This window comes from Zingiber officinale, chromosome 2B (assembly GCF_018446385.1).
Source record: "Zingiber officinale cultivar Zhangliang chromosome 2B, Zo_v1.1, whole genome shotgun sequence".
In the NCBI taxonomy this organism is placed as follows: domain Eukaryota; kingdom Viridiplantae; phylum Streptophyta; class Magnoliopsida; order Zingiberales; family Zingiberaceae; genus Zingiber; species Zingiber officinale.
In genome coordinates this window covers 67,941,316-67,960,696 of record NC_055989.1, presented here as the reverse complement: position 1 = coordinate 67,960,696, position 19,381 = coordinate 67,941,316, and the positions used below count along the sequence as shown (strand labels likewise).

Sequence of the window (19,381 nt, the reverse complement as noted above, 5' to 3'; positions counted from 1 at the left end):
TCTATGTAAATTTTGATCCTGTTTCGTATTGAATTGTGAGTTAAATTTGACAACTAATCGCTCAACACTTACACACTATTAAAATATGACAGCCTAAAATGATCTACTTTTTCAAGAAAGTGACATGTACAAAGGTTAAGGTTCAAAACTATGGCATAAACAGTAAGAACACAAATTAGCTGAGATAAGATCATTAAATCACCACATAAAGCTGAAATCCACACAAATTAGAGAGACAATTACTATTTCTTGAATAATTGCATTTGCATTGAAAGCTTTAACGCATGACTAAAGTTGAACAATAACAACAATCTAAAAACAAGTTGGATAATTTGTGATTTTGTGCATGACCAAACAATCTGGTTAAGCATCTAGAAGAATTTGAGTTCACTATAAGAACTTTTGCAAAGAAACTAATAGAATCATAAGACACTTGTATGGATAATCTTTTTCATATCCAATTGATGCATCAAGTCGATGACCCACATTCATTGTACCATTAACCATCTTTGTTTTTATAAAGAAGTAATCATACACAAGCATCATAATCATGACTCACTAAGCAGATGGAGGTTTTATAAAGGAGAATAGTGATCTAGATAACCAAGTGATTCTTAGTGATTACCATACTTAACATACTTCGACCATTACCAGCTATACATACACAATAGGATGACTATTTTACAACAGACACAACCTACTAACTGACCTTGAAACACTTCAAAAAAAACACTTTTTGGAGTGTTAAAACAGATACCTTATCCTTGAATATTAAGACTAATGCGAATATGCTTGGCCCTCCATGTTTGGATTAAATACATGGAATTGTTTTGGGTCTTTCATTTATAGAAATCAAAATCTGTCTCTGGCTTTTTAACATTAGTCCGGTAGCCTTTCTCAAAATCTTTCGGAAGAATGACATAGCGGTTCTTGCGGACAGCATGCATGCCTGCTTCTTGGCAGATAGCAGCAATCTGCAAAAAAGATATTTAATTTTTTTTTCTCAAACGAACATTACATGAATGTTGATGCAGTAGTAGTGAAAGATGTGGAATATGTCCAATCAAAAGCAGAAGCACATGAATATAAAGCAATTAATTATGGTATATGCATCAGTAACAAAAGATGTGGAATATTTCTAGTCAAAGAGGAAGCAAATAAACAGAGCAATTGAATACGGTATTGGGGCCATTAGTTAAAAGCGTTGTAGGTTTAGTTTTAGGTTGGGTGTTTTAGTTTTAGGGTTGAGTGCTATATCATGTAATAGTAATCTCTCAATGAGAAACAATATTTCATCCTTCTCAAATTTATAACATGGCAAGCTTCCTAAGGTAAGGTTTTTCCCCTCCAATACCGTTAGTGGGAGGTCACAAATTAATAACGATGCAGCCTCCCTTTCCCTCCCTCAATCATCCTAAAATCCCTAAGCAAATATTCTCAGCTCCAACACCTCTTCCAGCCGCCACACTCATAGAATTGCCTCACCAACATACTCTTCTCCTCCAAGCACTCAAAAATAACAAGTCATCATCTCTTGTAATGCCAATGGCTAAACTCAGATGTGCTAACTATTGGAACAACTAAATCCTAACTTTACTGCCACAACTAAAAACTACAAACTACAACATCGACTACTACTGATTGTCACCATTATTACCAAAAACTACCCTGCTGTTGACACTTCATCCCTTCCCTTCCTCATAAGATCTGTACCTGTGCAAATCCATGAATGATCTACTGTGCAATCAGAATGAAGACAGAAACTGCCTCAAAGATCCATCACGGGAAGTGTCGTTCAGCTGTCAAATTGCTTGACGGTCCTCCATGGAAGAAACTCTTATTCCTTAAAAGATCTATGGTAGGTTGCACCTCCAACTCGGGAGGCAACAAAGATTCATCCTGCCTTCACTCATCGATCATGCGTTCCAGCACAGCATCAATCTTGTCCCCATTGACACATTCTTTGAACGTTGAGTCTCCCACATTGAGCACTAAGGGCTCAACCTTGTTGAGGTGGCCTTCTTCTTGTCACACGCCAAAGCACCCATAAAGTGAAATTGTATTTTGTAAAAGAAAGAATTAGGAGGAAAAAAGGGGAGATTGAATTAATTTTTTAAAAAAATTGCACAAATGTTAAAATGGGACAGAGAGATGGCTATGGTTAAAAGTAGTAAGAGAGAGAATGTTGAAAAAGAAGAGAGCAACTGAGCATTTATTCTCCATAAATTCCACCAAATTTTGCCCTAACCTCTTTGTTTGTTTGAGCTATTGTTAGTTACTATCTCACAGTCTTCTTTGTTTTGTGTCTGTGATTTATGATGAGATTACTTATTATCAGTCTTTTCCAATTTCCACTCCATCTATTGGAGTAAAATGACACTCCCCTCTCCGAATGGATGATCAAAGCCTCAATCTCACTTATATCTGCAACATTATCTCCATTGATTGCAACTTCAATGAAATTAATTATTGTTTGAACTTTATCACATCTCTCTGAGTAAAATGCTAGCATTTCAATCTCATTCTGACATTTCTCCAAAGTTGGCACCCTAAGCTCACCATTGTGTACAAATGCATTTTATCTTAGTTGATTGTAATTTTGAAATTAAAAAAAAAAAGCAGATTAGTCTTCATATCTCTTTTTACTATCCTCTCTCCCAAATAGATATCAAATTTGCACAATTTCCTCTCTTGCATTCTTGTCCTTGGGAGTAATGTTGACAACCAAGCATGATAATACCACATTGTTTGGCAAATAAAGCATGGAAATACTTAGCTGCCAATTGATAGATTTCCAAGGTACTAATGAATATGGGGACAGTTTTTGGTCTAACAAAAGGAACTATTAAACTTTCAAAAAAAAAAGGAAGAAATTAAACAGAAACAAATTGGAGTTTCAAAGAAAAAGGAAAGAATTTAATCAGAAACAGATTGGTTATGAACAACAAATGTTACCAACCTCGGCAGCACTGATTTTATCTGGTCGAGAAACATAATCTTCCAAGTCGACTTCATCACCGAGGTTCATTTTAGCAGTGCAGACCTGCAACAAAATGATGCAAAGAATTAAGGAAAAAAATTGGGCATCAAAATCTAGCTGAAGAAGAATATGAGATGTCTAGAACTATATAAGGAACAAATTATTTTCCCACCTATGACTCTTATCAAGAAATTTGACCACCAATGAACTTGATGAATAAGAAGATATAGATTGTTTAACTTCATTTGCTTTCTTCTAATGTGCCAATAATGATCTGCTATAATTAAGAATTAGGAAAATGAATTTCTTTCATGATCATTGTTTAAATCTAGAAGGTTGATGGAGAAAAAAATTTTGAAACAGCCATCTAGCCAAAGGATTTGTTCTTATTGTTCTCCCTGTTGCAAGTGAAAAATATCAAATCATTGCTAGTGGTCTATGACCAACAATTTTTAATTAAATGATGCTGCTTGACTTATAAAAGACACATATAATTTACAAAAGGGTCAACCTTCAAGGAAATCAAGCTCATTGGATTATACAACTGAATCTCATAATTAGGAGCAGACAAAAACTCAATGTTTAAAACGATTAGAATGTGATAATGTATCGAGAAGTTACTTGAAAAACTAGTCTCTTCTGTCGTCTATCAGGCAATGGAAACTCAATTTTCCGATCAAGTCTACCAGGACGGATAAGTGCAGGATCTAGAGTGTCTGCACGATTTGTTGCCATTATGACCTTGACATTAACCGTTTGATCAAATCCATCCATCTGAAACAGAACTCAAACAGAAACTAGTCATAGCACAAAATGTAATTGGACAAGTAAAAAATGTAACTGACAAGCAAACATGAATGCAAATTTTGGAAGATATTATGTTCATAAAATATCTAATGAGGAAATGTATTTATTCATTCCAACAGCTAGTCTTTTTAAAATAATAGACAGAGAATGATGTCCATGTTTCTAGCAACCAAAGCTTCCTTCTTCCACCAAAATATGGTAAATACACTTTATAACAAAAGTTGACATTCCAAAAATATACATTTTTAGCAATAATCTAACAGGGTCAAAACCCCAGAGAATAGGTAGTAAGTAGAAACTACAACGAAAGGAAATAAGAGACACCAAATGACAAAATATGATAAGAACTGCATAATTGAGTAATTAATAGTCTCATTTTGCTTCATTTTCAGTAAGAATATGCTATGCTGATAGAATTTGCACATCCTCAGCAAAGAAACATTGGCCCAAATGATATACCTCTATCAATCAGCCAAGCCAAAATTCTCACTTTTACCAATAGATTACCTGATTCAACAGTTCCATAAGTATGCGCTGAACTTCCCTGTCAGCTCCAGTTTGTGCGTCAAAACGTGCTGTAGCAATAGCATCAACCTCGTCAATGAATATAATTGCAGGTGCATTTTCTTTTGCAAGTCGGAAGACATCCCTAACCATTCTTGGACCCTAAACAAGATTAAAGATTTAACATCCTCATAAAGGAGAGTATAGCAATTGATAGTAACTCGAAAAACAAACATTTGGCCAAGGAACTTTCATTTAAGTAATCACATTAAACATCCCAAGCTCCCTACAAGGCTCCAAACCTTCTTTTCATTATTGACAAAGGCAAAAAAGTTAGAACGTGTAAAAGATGTTTCATTATCATAAAGATTTGGGAAGGTTCTGAAATCTTGAGTAAGGAAAAAACTATTTACCTGACACATGCACCCATTTAGTACATAAACCAGGGATGTATGCTTCTCTTAATGCAAGTTTACTAAGATGGCAGGAAACATGGACAAGAATAAGATGATAGAGATTTCTCAAATAGCACTTTGCCATTCATTTCCTTTGTCGAAAACAGAGACAAAGAAGGAAAATCTTTCCCAGTTTTCTCCAATTATTTAGGTTGGAAAGTCACTCTTTGCATTTAATGAAGCTCAAATCTAACCTTAAAAAATAAAGTTTTGAAATTTAAATTTCCCTCTGTTATTCCTTCCCTCTGAAATGATATGGACGGAAAGCTCTACTTCTTTCCTTCTCTCCAAAGGAACTGAAATTAAGAAAATACTTCTCAATCCTTTTCCTATGAGTTTTTTTTCCTACCATTTTACTTTCTCTAATAATTTCCTCCTCTCATAGGCTGTTCGTTAGAAAATCAATTGGGAATGTAAAATTAAAATGTACCTCGCCCAAATATTTTTGGACAAACTCAGATCCAACAACTCTTATAAATGCAGCAGTAGTGTGATGGGCTACAGCTTTGGCAAGCATGGTTTTACCCGTCCCTGGAGGACCATACAAGAGCACACCTCTTGGAGGATCTATACCAATCTGCTTGTATAACTCATGATGAGTCAAAGGTAGCTCCACAGCTTCACGGATTTCCTGCTTCTGCGTATCATAACCCCCAATATCCTGAATACAAACAATGAGTTATAATCAACAGAAGTTAACATTTATTGCATGGTGGATTGGCAATTATTGATTAGAACAATTATACAGCCAGGTTTTTAGGATACACTATATAAACATGCACATGTGAGCAGAAAGAAATTATACAAAGTTAACATATGATTGCATTTGTGTTTAAGGAGCAACACTTCCTAAGCACTGTTATTGAATATCTCAAAGATGTAAACAGACTAAAATTTCCCAAGGCTGACAACAAGCTTCCAGAAAATTCCTCCATTGCTTATATGGTAGGCTTGGTCTTACACCATCCTACAACATGCTGGATTTATTTCAACAACTTATGCTTCCATTCCATCAATTTGAGCATGTACAAGTACATACACAACATATTTCTATATATTGCCTAAAAATTCTAGAAGTTCCATGAAAAAAAAATACAAGCAGATCCATGTAGAAAACCAAGAAATTATAGCTTGCGATTGAAAGATAGCATTTTTCCCTTTCACTGTTGACAATATTGCCAACCTAAACTAACATAAGTCAATTTCTTTCATGACCCAACACAGAAATCCGAGTATAATTGCATGAATAATTGCCATGAATGGAGAATAATATACTATCCTATGTGAACTAACTTTTAAGAAGGCAAATGAACTGAATAGCATAAGTGCAGATACACATACCCCTCTGTAAAACTTCAAAAACTGACTGAGTTTACCATTGCTATTCCCACAACCTAAATTCTTCGCAACAGAATTACTCCCAACCTCTTCTTCATCTTTCTCAACTGGAATAACATATTTGCTCACTTCAAATTAACTAGTCCTTTATGAGGGTATCAAATTTTAACCCACTTTTACTTCGTGAATCAGATAAAATAAGAAACTTTCCAATCGTCCACGGTTAAGAACTAGTAAATAGCACCGAATTGGCTCAAAATTTTACTAAGAATGAAAATAACTCATCCCTGAACTAGAGTCTCGTGAAAAAAAAACATCTAATGTGGAAATCCCGTTTTTTTGCAGTACAAAATCTATTAAAAAAGACTGTCGAATCGACGAGGAGAATATTTCGGACTTGTAGGGACTTACGTTGTAGGTCACATCGGGCTTCTCCGACTGGCTGAGGAGGGAGATGCTGCTGTCCGCCTCGGGAGGGAGGACATCGACGAGGGCATTTGAATGGCGGTGGAGGGCAACGGAAGCAGAGGGCTTGAGGAGCTCACGGTTGATGGTGCTGAGGATCCGAACATAATAGTTAGAGCCGGTAGTGGAGCCGACGATGGCGTTATTCTGGTCCACCATCTCCATGAACTGGCCGATGACGAGAGGCACCGACTGAATTCGCTTCACCTCCTCCTGGGCGCGGAGGAGCTCGCGCTTCAGGTTCTTGAGCTCGTCCTTCACATACTCCTCTTGGATCTCGATGAACTCGAGCTGCCGCTGCATGGACTTGAGGCGGCCATAGAGATCGTCGTCCTCTTCGCTCGGTAGGGACGAGGATCCGCTCGATGAGGCGGCGAAGCTCGCCGGTAAAGCGGGCGGCGAGGGCTTCGCGTCCACGGCCACGGTCGTCATCGGGAAGCTTCCAGAGACATCTTCTGATTTCTGGCAATATTGAAAAATGATAAATAACCCTAATTATTAAGGGATAAGGAATGGACGTGCATCGTGCGCAGACGAACCGAATCTGCCCCGCTGTGTAGCCTCCCTTGTTGGTCTAGGAGGAGATTTTGTGATTAAAAATTAATAATTTAATATTGTTTTAATTATCTTGTTCTGTTTTAAAAGACCGTTCGATTTTTGAATAAACAATTTATTCTCTTTTAGAATATGTGGGGCCGTTAGTTCTAGTTTACTACCGACCGAATCTGATTCGAGTTCGATCGATATTTGTGATATTCAGATTTGATTAAAAAATTAAATATATAAATAATTTAATTTAAGCTTAATTTAATATGAAATTGGAGCTGCAATCCAATCTAAATTGTTTAAATTTTAAATTAAATTACAGTTTAAAAATTAGTAACGATTCGTGATCTGTCTGAGAGTCGAGACGATGAGTGCTGGGACGTGGCACTCTAGTTGAATGTGGGTGGGCCTCCGACGGGATGAGCCTGTGGCTGTAACCACAAGACGTCAGTGCCGAGCCAGGGAGGGGTTCCCCTGCGTTGGCCCTCCGACACTCAAGTCAGTCACCGGCAGTAACAATAAGCAAGTAAAGAAGAGAAGTGAAAATAGCAACGTAACAGTAGATACAGTAGAGATCTCATACCTCCGTCAAAGCTTAAGGGTCCTTATATAAAACTTCAGGAGAGCGCGTGCACGCTTCTTAAGGCGTGCACGCTTCTCAAAACATAATATGAAAAGACGTGTCAGAAAAGTGTCTCTAACACTATACCTTAACAGTCTGTGCATATCCTTGACAAGACAGTGAAAGCTTCCGTCTGATGATCCTCGGCCTGACCATGCCGTCAACCATGCCGCCTGTCGGTGGCACTGGTTCCTAGAAAGATATCACCATCTACTTCCTTTGTCTGCTTCTGGGCCGAGCGGGAGAGCCACTCGGCCGATCCTCGTCCATTCGGACGGTTGTCCCTCCTGGGGCCGAGCGGGAGAGTCGCTCGGCCTGCCCTCAGTCATCCGAGTGACCTTGCCTTTGAGTCGAGCGGGAGAGCCGCTTGGTCATCCTTCCACTGTTCGTTTGGCTGTGACTCCACTCTGTTGGTTCTGAGATTTTAGGCAAGTCCGAGCGGATTGGCTGCTCGGCATCTGGATTCGCTAATACTTGATCTTCTGAACATCGAAAGCTCGGTCTGAAGTCGAGCTGTATTAATGTCCGGTCGGGTTCTATTACTTCCGATTGGACGATGACGATCGGGGTGTTGACCGTCTTGACTTTGACCACCATCGTGTCATTGACCCTTCTGCTGAGCGGGCTCGGCCTTACCACCGGATCACATGTCTCCCCCTCAAGTCTAGTCGAAGGAGGCTGGAAATCTGACTGACTAGACAAGTAGTCTGAGTTGGATTGGCTGATCAACCGTGATGCTGGTCTGGACTCCAATCGGTTTGTCGAAGAGTGTTAGACGGCCCTGAGACTCCAATCGGTTTCCGGAGAAGAAGATCTTTTCGACGATCCTCTTACGTCTACACGTTCTTCTCGCGGAGGGGAGCGTCCTCGTGCCGAAGTTGTCTCCGGAGGGTGCTCCTACGACCCTAGGGATTGAACCCTAGGTCTTCTTAGGTTTGTGTGCCGAGAGGGTGAGGGAGAAAGAGGGCGACGTGTGAGGGTGAGGGAGAGGTGTCGTTCAAGAATAATAACTTCTCTCTTAAATTCCCTATTTTTATTAAGTGATAATTACGCCCCAACTAGCCCATAAATATAATTTCTCTTCTCTTCTTTCAGCACACCCCTACTGGGGCCCCTTGGTTACTAAGTCACCCTATAAGTCATAGAGTTCATAGGTCGCGGATTCAATTCCCGCTTAGCCTGTTTTACATTTTTATTTAATTTTGCTACTTCTGCTACTCCAAAAATTCTATAAAAATATTCTAAAATTTCAGAAAAATAATAGAATATTTCTAAAATTGATTTGAGAATTTTCGAGCGTTACAGATGCTTTGGCCAAAGACTTTGAGTAATAATCCTAATGAGTGGTCATAGGGTATACGTCTCCTCGTAAGGAGCGGTGAATCCTCTGTGGCCTATCCAAACATCTTCGGGCATTTTGATTTATACCCAAGCATCTCGAGTCCACACCTCAATGAGGTGCTTGCTTAAGATGTCAGAGTATAAGTCTCAATGATGAAGATGACTTGTTTACCTCAAGTCGAAGGAAACTTATACTCGAACTACAGTAAGAGCTTCCCAGACATATCCATATATATAGATAACCATATGAAGTTTTACAACGAGTCACTCTAATGAACTAGTTACCATAACTAGCATCCACGTTTAACTCTCGACATCCCAATGTCTTCAGTCAATGAGAAAACAGCTGTTTGGCGAACTAAGGAGTATAACTCATGCTAGTCTTACAGAATTGATGATATTCGAATGCATCAATTCGACGACTAGGGAAATTCCAATACGTTCATAATTACATATGTAGAGATAATCACTAGTTGTGATCCAATCACAATTTCTCTAATACTATGAATTGTATTACGGACATTCTGTAAATGAGTTTAAGATAATCAAACATATAATATGCACTCAAATAGTGAATCTATGTTTAGTAAAAATAGTAAGGTGATTGTCTTACGATATCCCTCAAAATCTAATAGTTGTGGCATAGGAGAATGCCCCACACTAACTTTAGAAATCTCACCAACTAAATGACTTAGTTAAAGGACTACCAAAACTACCTAACTTAGACTCAACAATTTGTAATATTTGTCAACAAGGAAAATATTCCAAATTAACTCACAAACTAACTAATCAAACTCAAACCAATTCAACACTTGAATTATATATTTAGATTTATTTGACTCATATGGGATTAAATCTATTAATAGAAACATATACTGTCTAGTAATAATTGATGATTACTTAAGATTCACTTGGGTAAAATTCTTAAAAAATAAAGATGAAATATTTGAAATATTTAGTTATTTTTTTAAACAAATTGAAAATGAAAAATACTCAAAAATAAAAAGAATTAGGAGTGATAAAGGTGAAAAATCTAAAAATCATAGGTTTACTAAATCTACTTAGAAAATAGGTACCATTAAGAATTCTTATGTCCTAATACACCCCAACAAAATGAAATAGTTAAAAGAAAAAATAAAACTCTCCAAGAAGCTACTAGGACAATACATAATGAATACCAACTATCAAAATATTTCTACACAGAAGCTGTTAGTACAGTCTGCTATGTAAAAAATAGAACAACAATAATTAAGAAACATAATTGATCCTGTCCGAACCAGGAGTCAACGGACGCTGGGGATGTGGCGCTCCCTGCTGGATCCTCGAGTGCTCCGGCGAACCTGCAACAAAACCGAGCCGGGGGGGTATCCCGGCGACGGCCCTCCGACGCTCAAGTTAGGCGAAGGAATAAGAAAGTGGCTTAGAAAATGTAGACTTGTGTACCTCCGGTTGAAGAAGTGGAGGCCTTATATAGACCTCTCGAAGGAGCCTGGGCACACCAATCGAAGCAATCACCTGCTTTCGACCATGCCTAGGTGTGGGCCTGTCAAAAGGGCATCCATAAGACCATACTGCTACTGTATCAACCTTTCCGTGACGTGATGGTGGGGCCTTTAATAGTGTCATCTTGCGTACAGTCTAATCATCATGCCTTTGCTGACATACCATATCCCGAGCCGAGCGAATAGGCCGCTCGGCTAACCACTGTTCCCTCGCCACGATTCCGGCCGAGCGGACACCTCCGCTCGGCCATTCTGTCGTCGGCCGAGCGGATACCTCCGCTCGGCCACTCGGCTTCGGTTCTCCTTCTTTGGCGTCGGAAACCCAAACCTTTGGCTGGGTAATCTCTGGTTCCGCTCGGACGGGACCCCATCTGTGGGTCCCCCATTCTTACCGTCGGATCACTTGCCTCCCCTTCAAGTCTAGTCGAAGGAGGCAGTGAGTCCGACTGACTGGACTGTGTGTCCGAGCGGGCGGTCGTCGCCTTATCGCTGCTGCTGATATCCCTTGAGTCGTTCGGCCCTCATACCAAATTTAGCCGCTCGGCTCTTCGCTTTGTATGCCTTGGCGCCCCACGTGGATGTTTGCTTGTTTAAATCCTCTTGAAAATCGCGCAAGCCTTTTTCATTAAGCCGAAGCATGCGCGGTATGGGCGCATTAATTGCGCTTGGTGACAGAGCGCCACGTGGCTCGTCTCTAGTGGCGGTGGCGCTCCGTACGATGGGACGCCCTTTGTTTTGAAATGAACGGCTAGATGATGACCTCGTCTCTTGTGCCCTGCATCCGACCGACGAGGCTGAGCGGTCTCGTTTGTATAAAGCCCTCGTTCTGGCTTTCACGCCGCACTCGCTGTTTCATCGCGCGTCCTCTATCGAAGCTGCCTGCTGCTAGCTTACTCCGGCGACTCCCAGTGCTTGCTTTCCAGCGGTTTTCGAGTTCCTGGGGATTCTTTCCTTTGATCTTCCCTCAGTAAGCTTCTTCTCTTCTCTCGTCCCCTTGTTTCCGAGTATTGCTAGGCTTCCTTCCCTTCTTTAGTCATGTCGAGCACTTCTGCGCCCGCTATCGAGGTTCACGGTCCGTGGTATATGAGTATGGAGAGTAGGTTCGATGAGGAGCGCGCCCGGCGCGTTGTTAGGACCTACGGGATCCCGAATGACCATGAAATAGTTGTAGCCGGCCCGACCGACCGGCCCCATAACCCGCCGATCGGTACTATTTATTTTTTTCTGGACCAATTCCAGGGCGGCCTTAGATTTCCTACCCATCCATTTATTTTGGAAGTTTGTAATTATTTCCGCATCCCGCTCGGCCAACTTGTGCCGAATTCCTTTAGGCTACTGAGCGGGGTGGTCGTCCTCTTTAGGCTGCACAGTATCCCACTTGATCCCAAAATATTCCACTACTTCTTCTACCCTAAACAATCCGAGTTGGGTACTTTTATTTTCCAAAGTAGAATAGGCTTCAAATTTTTTGAGAATATCCCGACCTCCAACAAGCACTGGAGGGAGTTCTTCTTCTATATACGACTTCCCGAGCGGCCAGCATTCAGAACCAAATGGCAGACCGCTGTGCCGACCCAGCCGGAGCTCGGCAAATTCAGAAGCAATCCGGCCTACCTTCATGCGGCAAATTGCTTGTCCGGTCAGCGGTACAAAATCGACCAGTTGCTTCTCAAGGGGGTGTTGTACATTTTTGGATTATCTCCCGTTCGGGCCAATCTCCCCTACCGCATGGGTAAGGACTCTTTACTCTCTTCGCCTTTTTTGTCTAACTGATTTTAATTTCTTCCACTGCAGCTGAAGTCATGTGGCGCTCCAAGGCTACCGATCATCTGAAATTGAAGGCCGTGGAAATTGAGGCGGCTACCAAAAAAGAACTCGCCGAGCGGGGTCTTATCCCCAGCCGCCCGGCAGATGCAGGAGAGGGGGGGACGCAGTCCGCCCCTGAAACAGAAGTTACCCAACCCGCTTCAACGGAGGTTGAGGCGGATCCTGTTTCCTCTGCTCCAGCCGAGCTGGGAGTCCCCCAGGCCGGGGATTCACCACGGGAAGTTCGGCGGAAACGTCGAAGAGACTCCAGCCTTCCGCCGACCCCAGAGGGCGAACCACAGGCGCCGATCGAGATCGCTTCTCCAGATCGCACGCCGTCGCAGATCAGGACCCCCGTGGCCTCGCCCACCGCACAGCCCTCTGGCTCTCCTCCACGGACTCGTCGTCGCTTACGACGGTTGGGCGAAACTTCAACCATAGGGGAGTCCTCGGGCCAGGCGACTGCGGCTGAGGAAGTGCCGGCCGGCCACCCGACCATCAAGACTACCCTTCGATTCCCATCGGAGGAATATTTATTGTCTGCCGATCGGCCATCAAGCCCCGTTCATGAAATAACCTTGACGGGTCCGCTCGCCAAACTTTTCGAGGACGCCCAGATTCGGGTGGCCCTCATGACGCCCAAGCAGCTCGGCGATAACCACATGCAGCAGGCCACTCAGGTAGGTTCATTTTTCTTCCTGCGCTATGCTACTGTTTGGTTTCTGATTTTATTATTTCACTTACAGCATTGGGCGGAGCAAATCGCCACTAGCCATCGGCTGGCCGAGCTGGAGGATCTTATGGAAAAACTCCAAGTCTCGGGGGGTCCATCGGCCGAGCGGGAGAAACAAGCCCGCGAGGCCGAACAGAAGAAGGTCGCCGACCTGGCTACAGAGGTGGCTCGACTTGAAGGCTTGGTGAAGAAGCGCGACGAAGACGTGAAGCGCGCCAGTAGCCGGAAGAAGCGGGCGATCGTTGATCTGGACAAGATGAAAGTTGAAGTCCGAGCCCTAAATCAGCGATCTAAGGAACTGGAAGCCCAACTAACTACCGAACGGGATGGGCGCTCAGCTGAACGCACTAAAGCGGAGGTGGACCAGAAAGTTCTCCAAGATTCACTAATTGCCTCCCGGGCGACTCTCAGAAAGTACAAGGAAGGGGAGCCGAGTCGTCTAGCTGCTGCATGTCAAGATTACCTCCGCTCGGAGAGGTTCGGCACGAAATTTGGCAGCAGCGTCTCTTCAACCTTTGCCGAGGCCGTTAAGGTCACTATGGCCTACTTGAAGAAGGGTGACCACCTTCCTGCGGGAATGCACATTCCCGTCTCCGATCTAGCGGCCATGACAGACGACATTCCGGACGGTTTCTTCAACTTCGAAGACCCCGAGTGAAGAGTGTTCCTCGTCTCTATCTTGTTTTTGCGTTTCTTACGCCCAGCGCAACTTTTTGTACTTGCCGTCCGGCATGCTTTCCCTTTAATGCAATTATGTCTTTGCTTGCGTCTTCCTGATCATTATCCATAATGTTCTTCTGTTTGCTTAACGTTTATGCTTAGGGTCAGTCATGCTCTAAGTGTTCTCCGTCACGCGGCCGATCAGCTTAACCCATTAAACAAAGTCCGAGCGGAAGGGCATACTCGGTCTGCACGTATCTAGCCTGTGTGAAGTCAACAAACGCCAAGTATCGAAGGACCAACGCCCGAGCGGGCCTAAATGTTTTAATACTTGTGGTTTCCGCGGTTTCTTATTCTCTGATATTCGTTCGTCCGCCCGGGGTATTTATAGTTGCCGGACCGACTCTCGATTTTTAACGATGGTGCTCGTCGGTTTTTCGCTCGATTTTTGTAGACGCCGGCTCGTCTCTCGATCTTTAACGTCGGAGCTCGTCGGCGCGGATATTTATAGCCGGTCGGCGCGGCTCTCGATCTTTAACGATGGAGCTCGTCGGGCTTTTAAGCCTAATTTGGACAACGTTTACCTGGCCGAACGGCACAGGGTCTTCGGAATTGAGCCTTTGGCTCGTACAATATACCTCCGGCTGAGCAGCTCGGGGCCTTCGTCGTCGAGCGCTTGGCTCCGATAATTTACCTCCGGCCGAGCGGCACCGGGCCTTCGGATAACCAACCGTTCGGCTATGAACACAGAATGCCTTGGGAATAATTTGTTTCCTGCGATAAAAGGAGTACAGCTATTTTGAATTTACACAAAATAGAGCAAAAGCGCACCTCTCACCCAGCTCTATATGGCTGAAGGTGATTTGCACTCCATGGCCGATCCAGCATCCGACCTTCCGCATCCTACGGAGCTTCTCGACCACTTCAAAGGGTCCTGCCCAGGGAGCTTCCAACTTGCCGACATCTCCAACCGGCTTGACTTTCTTCCAAACTAGGTCGCCTACTTGAAAGGCTCTGGGGATCACGCGCCGGTTGTAGTTCTGTTTCATACGTTGCCAGTACGCCATCAGCCGGACGGACGCTTTAGCTCTTTCCTCTTCGACCAAGTCTAGCTCCATGTTCCTCCGTTCGGCGTTATCTTCATCATAATTTTGTACCCGAACGGACTCCACCCCAACTTCAATCGGGATGACTGCTTCGCCTCCATATACCAAGTGAAACGGAGTGACGCCCGTTCCCTCCTTTGGTGTCGTGCGGAGAGCCCATAGGACGCCCGACAGCTCGTCTACCCAGCTGCCTCCTTCATGGTCGAGCCGAGCCCGTAAAATTCTGAGAATATCTCGGTTGGTTACTTCGGCTTGACCGTTACTTTGAGGGTATGTCACCGATGTGAAGTGCTGCTCGATGCCATAACTTTCGCACCACTTCCCGAGCAACTTCCCAGTGAATTGACGTCCGTTGTCGAAGACGAGTCGTCTTGGGATACCAAAGCGGCAGATGATATTTTGCCATATAAACTTTTTAACCATCTGCTCGGATATTTTTGCAAGTGGCTCAGCTTCTACCCATTTTGAGAAGTAGTCAACCGCCACCAATAAGAACTTCCGCTGCCCGGTAGCCATGGGGAAGGGTCCCACGATGTCCATCCCCCATTGGTCGAACGGGCAGGCCACAGTTGATGCTTTCATCTCATCTGCCGGTCGGTGGGACACGCTGTGATACTTCTGACATGATAGACAATTTGCAACGGTCCGGGCAGCATCCTTTTGAAGTGTTGGCCAAAAATACCCGGCTAGCAAAATCTTCCTGGTTAACGACCGTCCGCCTGGATGTCCACCGCACGAACCTTGGTGCACTTCTCGAAGGATGTACTCGGCATCTTCCCAGCTGAAGCATTTTAGGAGCGGGCGGGAGAAGGCCTTCTTGTAGAGTTGATCTCCTACGAGGGTGAACCGACTAGCCCTTCTCTTCAGTAAATGAGCTCCTTCCCGGTCGGATGGGGTAGCTCCTGAGCGCAAAAACTCCACAATAGTTGTCCTCCAGTTGCTCGGGTATGTGATGCCCTCCATCCGATCTACATGTGCTACTAAAGATAATTGCTCGATCAGCTTCTGAGAGCCGACCGGGGATAACGCGCTTGCCAGCTTGGCCAATTCATCCGCCACTTGATTCTCCGCCCGGGAGATCTTCTGAATAATCACCTCCCTAAAGTTGAGCTTAAGTTTTTCAATAGCCTCCACGTAGAGCTTGAGCCTTGTACTATTTATCTCGAAAATCCCCGAGATTTGCTGAGCAGCCAACTGGGAATCTGAATAGAGGATGACCCGGACGGCTCCAACGTGCCGAGCGGCCTGCAATCCAACAATAAGGGCTTCATATTCTGCTCGGTGCTGAAATCTCTTCTCCTTTGTTTTACTGGCCGAGCGTCCGCCCGGACGTGAAGCTTATGTTGGGCTATGCTGGGGGAGACACCGGGCAGCTCATGCGTCGACCAGGCGAAGACGTCATGATTCATCTGGAGGCATTTGACCACTTCTTCTTTCTGTTCGTCCTCCAGGTCGGCGACAATAAAGGTTGTAGCCTCCGATCGGCTCGGATGGATCTGAACCTCCTCATTTTCATCATAAATTAAAGCAGGAGGTTTCTCGATTATGGTGTGTACCTCGATCCGTGGAGCCTTTCGCGCGGCGCTGGATTCGGCTCGGACCATTTTCACATAGCATTTCCGAGCGGCTAACTGATCTCCTCGTACTTCACCGATTTTGTCCTCGACCGGGAATTTGATCTTCTGGTAGAACGTCGACACAGCAGCTCAGAATTCGCTTAACGCCGGTCGCCCCAGTATCACGTTGTAGGATGAAGGGGAGTCGACCACCACAAAGTTTGTTGTCCTCGTTCTCCGGAGCGGTTCTTCCCCTAAGGAGATAGCCAGTCTTACCTGTCCGACCGGAAGAACCTCATTGCCCGTAAACCCGTAGAGGGGGGTTGTCATGGGCAGCAGCTCGGCTTGATCGATTTGTAGTTGATCAAAGGCCTTTCTGAAGATGATGTTGACCGAGCTGCCAGTGTCAATGAAGATACGGTGGATGGTGTAGTTGGCTATCACCGCTTTGATGATAAGGGCATCATCATGCGGCACTTCAACTCCCTCAAGATCCTTGGGCCCGAAACTGATCTTGGGTCCGCTCGCCTTTTCTTGGCTGCAACCCACCTCATGGATTCTGAGCTGCCGGGCGCTTGCCTTTCTCGCCCTGTGTGAATCTCCTCCGGTCGGCCCACCCGCAATAATATTGATTTTTTCCCGGGAGGTGTTGTTTATGTTCTCCTCTTCCCGAGCGGACTGCCTAGGTTGCTCATTGGACCTTCGAGAGCGATCTTCATGCCTTGGAGGGAAACGCTGTTCGGGAGATCTCCTATATGTTCGCCGACCGGACTCTTGATGCCGCTGCGGCGGTCGGGTGAAGGCGATCGACGAGGGCCACCCCGTCGTACGGGATGGGTGATTGAAGGCAGGCCCCGACAGTCGTGGGTATTGTGGGAGTTAGTATTATGGAAAGAGCAAAACATTGTGGTCCATACCCTCTTTTTCTTCATCTTTGACCGCTCGGCCGCTACCTCTTGAACCACCGGGGACTTCGCATGATGTGCCCGGAATGCCTCAACTCTTGGTCCTCTTGGTGGCTGATGGGCAGCGGGCTGCTTCCGTTCGGCATGAGTTCCCTTCCGTCGGGCAGCCTCCGCCTCTTCCACATTTATATACCCATTCGCCCGGTGTAGCATGTGGTCGTAGTCTCTGGGCGGTTTGCGAATGAGCGCGCGGAAGAAGTCCCCTTCCGCGAGGCCTTGCATGAATGCGTTTACCATTGTCTCCGAGGTGGCTGTGGGGATGTCCATCGCTACCTGATTAAATCGCTGTATATACGTCCGGAGAGATTCTTTTGGTTCTTGTTTGATGGTGAACAGGCTGACGCTTGTCCTTTGATAACGTCGGCTGCTCGCAAAGTGATGAAGAAATGCCGTTCGAAACTCCTGGAAACTAGTGATAGAGCCGTCCGGCAGCCTCCGAAACCACTTATGTGCAGATTCCGATAGAGTGGTGAGAAATACCCGGCACTTTACGCAATCGGAGTACTGATGCAAGGTGGCGATGCTGTCGAACTTCCCCAAATGATCGTCGGGGTCGGTCGTCCCATTGTAAGCTCCGATCGGCGGTGGTGTATAGTATTTTGGTAACGGATCCCGATGTATGGCTTCAGAGAACTGTCGGTGAACCTGCTCGGGTGGTGCGTTCGCTCGGGGAGCTTTGCCCTTCCTATGATCCCGAACGGGAGGCTCATCGGATGAAGATCCTTGCTCCCCGTGAGCGGGCGCGATTTCTGGGGGAGTACGGAAGAGTGCCTGAGGGAACCCTCCTGTTGAAACATATTCCGGGCGGTCTGCTTGCGCCGCCCGGCCTGCTGAAGCCGAGGTTGTTTGCTGTTGCGCTCGCTCAGCTTGTGCTTTCTCCTTTTGCTGCGCCACTGTCTTGGCTGCCCTCGCCTCGACTATAGCGTCAAACTCTTCTTGTGAGAGTGCCACGGTATGTAGTCTTCCAGCCTCGTCCATTGCCTCTGCTCGGATGCAGGTGCGTTCCCACAGACGGCGCCAAATTGATCCTGTCCGAACCAGGAGTCAATGGACGCTGGGGATGTGGCGCTCCCTGCTGGATCCTCGAGTGCTCCGGCGAACCTGCAACAAAACCGAGCCGGGGGGGGTGTCCCGGCGACGGCCCTCCGACGCTCAAGTTAGGCGAAGGAATAAGAAAGTGGCTTAGAAAATGTAGACTTGTGTACCTCCGGTTGAAGAAGTGGAGGCCTTATATAGACCTCTCGAAGGAGCCTGGGCACACCAATCGAAGCAATCACCTGCTTTCGACCATGCCTAGGTGTGGGCCTGTCAGACGGGGATGGTGGGGCCTTTAATAGTGTCATCTTGCGTACAGTCTAATCATCATGCCTTTGCTGACATACCATATCCCGAGCCGAGCGAATATGCCGCTCGGCTAACCACTGTTCCCTCGCCACGATTCCGGCCGAGCGGACACCTCCGCTCGGCCATTTTGTCGTCGGCCGAGCGGATACCTCCGCTCGGCCACTCGGCTTCGGTTCTCCTGCTTTGGCGTCGGAAACCCAAACCTTTGGCTGGGTAATCTCTGGTTCCGCTCGGACGGGACCCCATCTGTGGGTCCCCCATTCTTACCGCCGGATCAATAATAAAACCTCATTTGAAATTTACTATAATAAATTACCAAATATTAAATACTTTAAAGTATTTGGATGTCTTGTTTACATATTAAACACAAGAGAATACTTAAGAAAATTTACTTTAAAAATAGAAAATGGAATCTTTGTAGGGTATTCCCTAAATAGTAGAGGATATAGAGTTTACAATAAAACTACTCTAAGAATTAAGGAAACAACCAATATAAAATTTGACGAAGTTACTAAGGAATCTAACTCAACTCAACCTCAATACCAACCAATTAATTTCATTAGAGCTAGCACTGGTCTAGAGGAAACTAGTAAAAACCCAATAGACGAAAACGAAAATGAACAAAATCAACCACAAGAAAATGAATAAACA

The 19,381-nt window shown here is 44.9% G+C and overlaps 1 protein-coding gene across 1 annotated transcript; it reads right to left on the bottom strand.

Moving 5' to 3' along the window:
• Nucleotides 1-491: 491 nt before the first annotated feature.
• LOC122045789 (26S proteasome regulatory subunit 6B homolog) lies at nucleotides 492-7,041 on the bottom strand. Its single transcript, XM_042606161.1, has 6 exons — nucleotides 6,496-7,041; nucleotides 5,177-5,407; nucleotides 4,295-4,453; nucleotides 3,602-3,754; nucleotides 2,960-3,043; nucleotides 492-974 (listed from the first exon to the last, which is right to left on the bottom strand). The coding sequence occupies exons 1-6, from the start codon at nucleotides 6,979-6,981 to the stop codon at nucleotides 840-842; spliced, it is 1,248 nt and encodes a 415-aa protein (XP_042462095.1). The 5' UTR covers nucleotides 6,982-7,041; the 3' UTR covers nucleotides 492-839.
• Between the last annotated feature and the right edge of the window lie 12,340 nt (nucleotides 7,042-19,381).

Excerpts from the sequence above, each read along its gene's own strand:
- LOC122045789 (XM_042606161.1), bottom strand. The coding sequence starts at position 6,981 with ATGACGACCGTGGCCGTGGACGCGAAGCCCTCGCCGCCCGCTTTACCG. Across the intron at positions 5,408-6,495 it reads AGCCCGATGTGACCTACAAC|GATATTGGGGGTTATGATAC; the intron begins GTAAGTCCCTAC and ends GTTTGTATTCAG. Across the intron at positions 4,454-5,176 it reads TCCAAAAATATTTGGGCGAG|GGTCCAAGAATGGTTAGGGA; the intron begins GTACATTTTAAT and ends AATCTTGTTTAG.